General features: G+C 39.5%; 1 protein-coding gene across 1 annotated transcript; it reads right to left on the reverse strand.

Moving 5' to 3' along the window:
• Positions 1 to 2,892: 2,892 nt before the first annotated feature.
• On the reverse strand, positions 2,893 to 4,117 carry LOC120274485 (xyloglucan endotransglucosylase/hydrolase protein 22-like). Its single transcript, XM_039281028.1, has 3 exons — positions 3,835 to 4,117; positions 3,544 to 3,737; positions 2,893 to 3,423 (listed from the first exon to the last, which is right to left on the reverse strand). The coding sequence occupies exons 1-3, from the start codon at positions 4,114 to 4,116 to the stop codon at positions 3,009 to 3,011; spliced, it is 891 nt and encodes a 296-aa protein (XP_039136962.1). The 5' UTR covers position 4,117; the 3' UTR covers positions 2,893 to 3,008.
• Between the last annotated feature and the right edge of the window lie 6 nt (positions 4,118 to 4,123).

A 4,123-nucleotide genomic window follows, 5' to 3' on the forward strand; every position in this document is an offset into this window, starting at 1 on the left:
GTCAGTGTTTAGTGATCTACTGAAAAATTTACCCGTCAATAGATCTTACCAAAGTTATATTGTAACAAAAAGGTTACCTTTAGCTCATGAGGGTCTCCGCCAACAATGGTCTAGTTAAGACATTATTGCAAAATACTTCCTCATAACTACTCTTCTAAATTCAATTTTCTAAAGTTGAGTGTGTAGAAACCTACAACTTTCACAAATATTTTATTACAAACGTGGTGATAATGTTGAGTATAAAATCCTATGTAATTATTAAGCAGGCAGTTTCTTTGTTAAGTATTAGAGTTTTCTCATTTTATTTTTCATTGATCATTAGGGGTGGCAATTCGTGTAAATGTGTCTAATTGTGTCATGTCAAAATAGGAATATAATACTAAAATGGTAGACACAGACACGACATGATAATTAATCCTGCTTGACTTCCTAAACACATACACGACCCATATATGAAGCATGTAACACGATACGACCCACTTAACCAGCTTAATCTGTAATTAGGTGACAACGCCCCTTGAGTATGTCCCACAAGTGCTCGGATTTGTCGAAGTAATAAATCCCAGATGAGTGGGTATCGTATCCACAGGGGTAGGGAATAAAAGTGAATAATAGTTGTGTAACAAGATGTAAGGTAAACAAAAGTAAAAGAGACAAGAGAGAAAAGGCACAAGTAAAGGGGAGGTAAGGCAATCGATATAAATCGGGTACCTGGATATTGTTCCGCCTAGACAATCGTTTCAAGTACAAAAACCCTCTAATATGCTTTCTAACTAATGTATTAATGAGTCATGGAGATCCTTCAATACATGATCCCAAATCTAAGGTCAACCATGCCTAACTCTATACATGTCCCGTAGTAGAAATTGAACAATCTCTCAAACTCGCACTCGTTTAGAATCGTAATGAGTTCTATAGATTCCAAGTGATAAATCTTCTTCCTAGATGTAGACCTAACCCTTTGGTCCAGGTGAAAGGTCCCTAGTCACAATTAAGCCCTAGGTGCTAAAATCACTTCAACACTTCACTCCGTTGCCTCTACAACTAAGCCCCAGTGGAAGGTCATCCCTTAGCCTATTCACTCTACTATGACCGCAAAGAACTTGAGGAAATGGAGGTAGGATGAATCACACCGGAGGGGAAAGGGGACGCTTCGCTACCTCTCGACTCACCCTCTCAACCCTCTCCAATCTAGCTTTGTCTAACTCTCGTGGTGTGTCACTCACTTACAAGTGTTGCCAAAAAAAACTCTCAACCCTAGTGTCACTCTAAAGGAGTATTCAAACAATCAAGCATACAAGATTGGAACTCAATTAACACATCAATTAATGAAAGTAATATAACAAGGTTTAATGAAACAAATACATCATAGGGTTCACAAATCCAAGTACCCACTAGGGGGTTTAGCTCTCCATGGAGCTAGTTACAATCAATGAAATCAAATGTAAAAACAAGTAATCCATAGAAAACCCCCTCGGTAGTCGTGACGATGGTCTTGTGGAGAAGCCTCTACTCGTCCAAGGGTCCCTTTGTCCGGCCTAGGATACACCTCGCCGGATCAATGCCGACAAAAGCTCTCCCACTAACCTTCTTTCCAAACGAAGCACGATGTCGGAGCCATAGAACCTATCCCAATCCCTAGCCAATATCTCTCCAAACCCTAGCTGCCGCCCTCTCTCAAGTTGGGGAAAAGATGGAGAAAAGAATGTTGGAATCGGGGCTGAAATCGGGCATCCACACGACCCGTGTGGATTCTCCACACGGGCATGGATAATTTCAACATGTCCGTGTGGATTCTTTGGAATTCTCTTTTTCGGCCAGCTCCAGTATCCTGCTATAGTACCTGTCTGAAACACTCCCGAATCCATATTTTCATCGAGGTAACGTACACGAGCACACATTTATGTCGTACGTCACTTTACTTCTTCAATAACGGCTTCATCGGTGAAGATCTTACTATTAATGCACAAGCCGGGATACTCGAATGTAACTGCCTTTGTGCCCCTCCAAATCATTGTGCTAACTTGAACACACGGAGGTTGGCACACATTCTCGCATCTTGAGCCCGACTTATGTCTTCGCGTTTGATCCTTCTCAAGATTTCCTCCAAATGGTGCATTCACGATCTACATTGGCTTCTTTCTCTGACATTCGGTTTCACAACCCTATATGCATGAAAGTAACATAAATGCACACATATTAGCGCTAAAACCTGATAAAAGTAATGCTCATCATAAGGAAAGAACACTTCGCATTCTTATCACACAAGCACTTATCATTAGGTCATGTAACATGACACGACCCACTCAACACTCTTATAATTGGGTCATGTAACGCAACATAACCCATTTAACCTATTTTTACACAAAATTAATAAATCAACAATGATAGCAAACTTGAATTAAATACAAAATATATAAGTTCAAAATCCAACAAACACATAATGATACTTAAGTCCAATGTACATAAGTACTTTAATATCTAAAATCCAATCTATATTGGCTATAATTACTTTTTTTACCTTTATATTTGTGTTAATCGTGCCTTACACCGGTTGACACGAATACGACACAAAACCGTTTAATTTAAGCTTGTTTCAATCATGTCAACCAGTTTATGATACGAACCCATATATGCTAAACCCATACACGCTATAAACTGTGTTGTGACGTGTCTTGTAATTGTGTCAGTACCCATTTTACCACCCCTATTAATTGTTACAATCGTAAAGTAATATCATCATTAGGCAAAATTACTAAAGCACATAAATTTATATGTTTAGGAGTGATTGTTTGAGATATTGATATTTCATTTTTCCTTTGTATTATTTCGAATTCTTGATATTAATGCAAAATTTCCATATATATATATAAGGAAAGACATCACTGATGATTTATTGTTGGAAGATTTTCTCAATATACTATACAAAGAATCACAATAAATGAACCAACGAACCAAAGAATCAAATTCAATATGACCAACATGAAATGAATAGCCCAATGTTTAATTTAGCGAGGACGACGAGTTGGACATTCTGCAGGAAGGCCCTGTGGGAACCTCTTGATATCAGCACAGTAGTCATAGATCATGTATTTCCTTTGCACCCACCTCATCCTCCTGTAACTCACTGAGTCCACTTCTTGATTTATCCATGCATTGTCTAATACGGAAGCTGTTTTCAATCTATTGCCGGGGCAACCGGAGCTCCCCGGAGAGATGACACAAGCATTGGCCCTATAGTTCTGGTAGTACGCAGTGAAGGGTGCCTGAGTCCAATTAGTCTTGACTCGTCCTCCCATTGTTGCCCAATCATCAGCATTCCAGAGGCTGGAGTACATCCTCATGGGTTGATCTTTAGGGAATCCAACTCCTCTCTCCTCCATGTTCTTGAAATCTCTTATTGGTATGTTATCAACCATGAATCTGCATGAAGGTAATTAGAGATCAAATCATTATCAACAGATGAAATTATCTCCCTCAATCTACTTTATTAAGTGATCAACGATTTGGAAAATTAAGTAATATATAATAAAAGACACTTACATGATATGTTTGGGGTTCCAAACAATGGAGTAGGTGTGGAAGTCCTTGGTGGGGTCAAACCAAAGATGAAACTGCTGCTCTTTGTCACCCTTGCCTTGAGCAAACACATTGGTATGAAGAGTGTAAGGATTCCCACTGAGATTGCCAAGAAACTCAAAATCTATCTCATCATGTGCAGGCCCTTGTGAAGATAACTGCATGCATATATATCAACTATGATTAATTACCACTACTTCTTGACCACACATCCATGTTTAATTATATTGTCATGATGATGATTAAGAAGCTTACGAAGAAGGTGGTGACGGTGCCAGCAGAGTTTCCAGGGACGAGCTTGATCTGCATATCGATCCGGCCGAAGAGGTATTGGTTCTTTGACTGGAAGCCAGAACCGGAGTACATGTCAAGGGAGAGCGAGAGGAGGTTGGCATTGTTGAGGAACTTGCCACGGCCATCTCCCCAACTAATTTCCAGATCTCTGTCCATGTTGTCACCAATGGCGAAGCTCACTAAAGATGAAAATGTTAAAGAGATTAAGAAAACTAAGACTAATGGAGAAGTGGTGGAAGTCATCGTTGGA

This window comes from Dioscorea cayenensis, chromosome 13 (genome assembly GCF_009730915.1).
Source record: "Dioscorea cayenensis subsp. rotundata cultivar TDr96_F1 chromosome 13, TDr96_F1_v2_PseudoChromosome.rev07_lg8_w22 25.fasta, whole genome shotgun sequence".
NCBI classification, from domain to species: domain Eukaryota; kingdom Viridiplantae; phylum Streptophyta; class Magnoliopsida; order Dioscoreales; family Dioscoreaceae; genus Dioscorea; species Dioscorea cayenensis.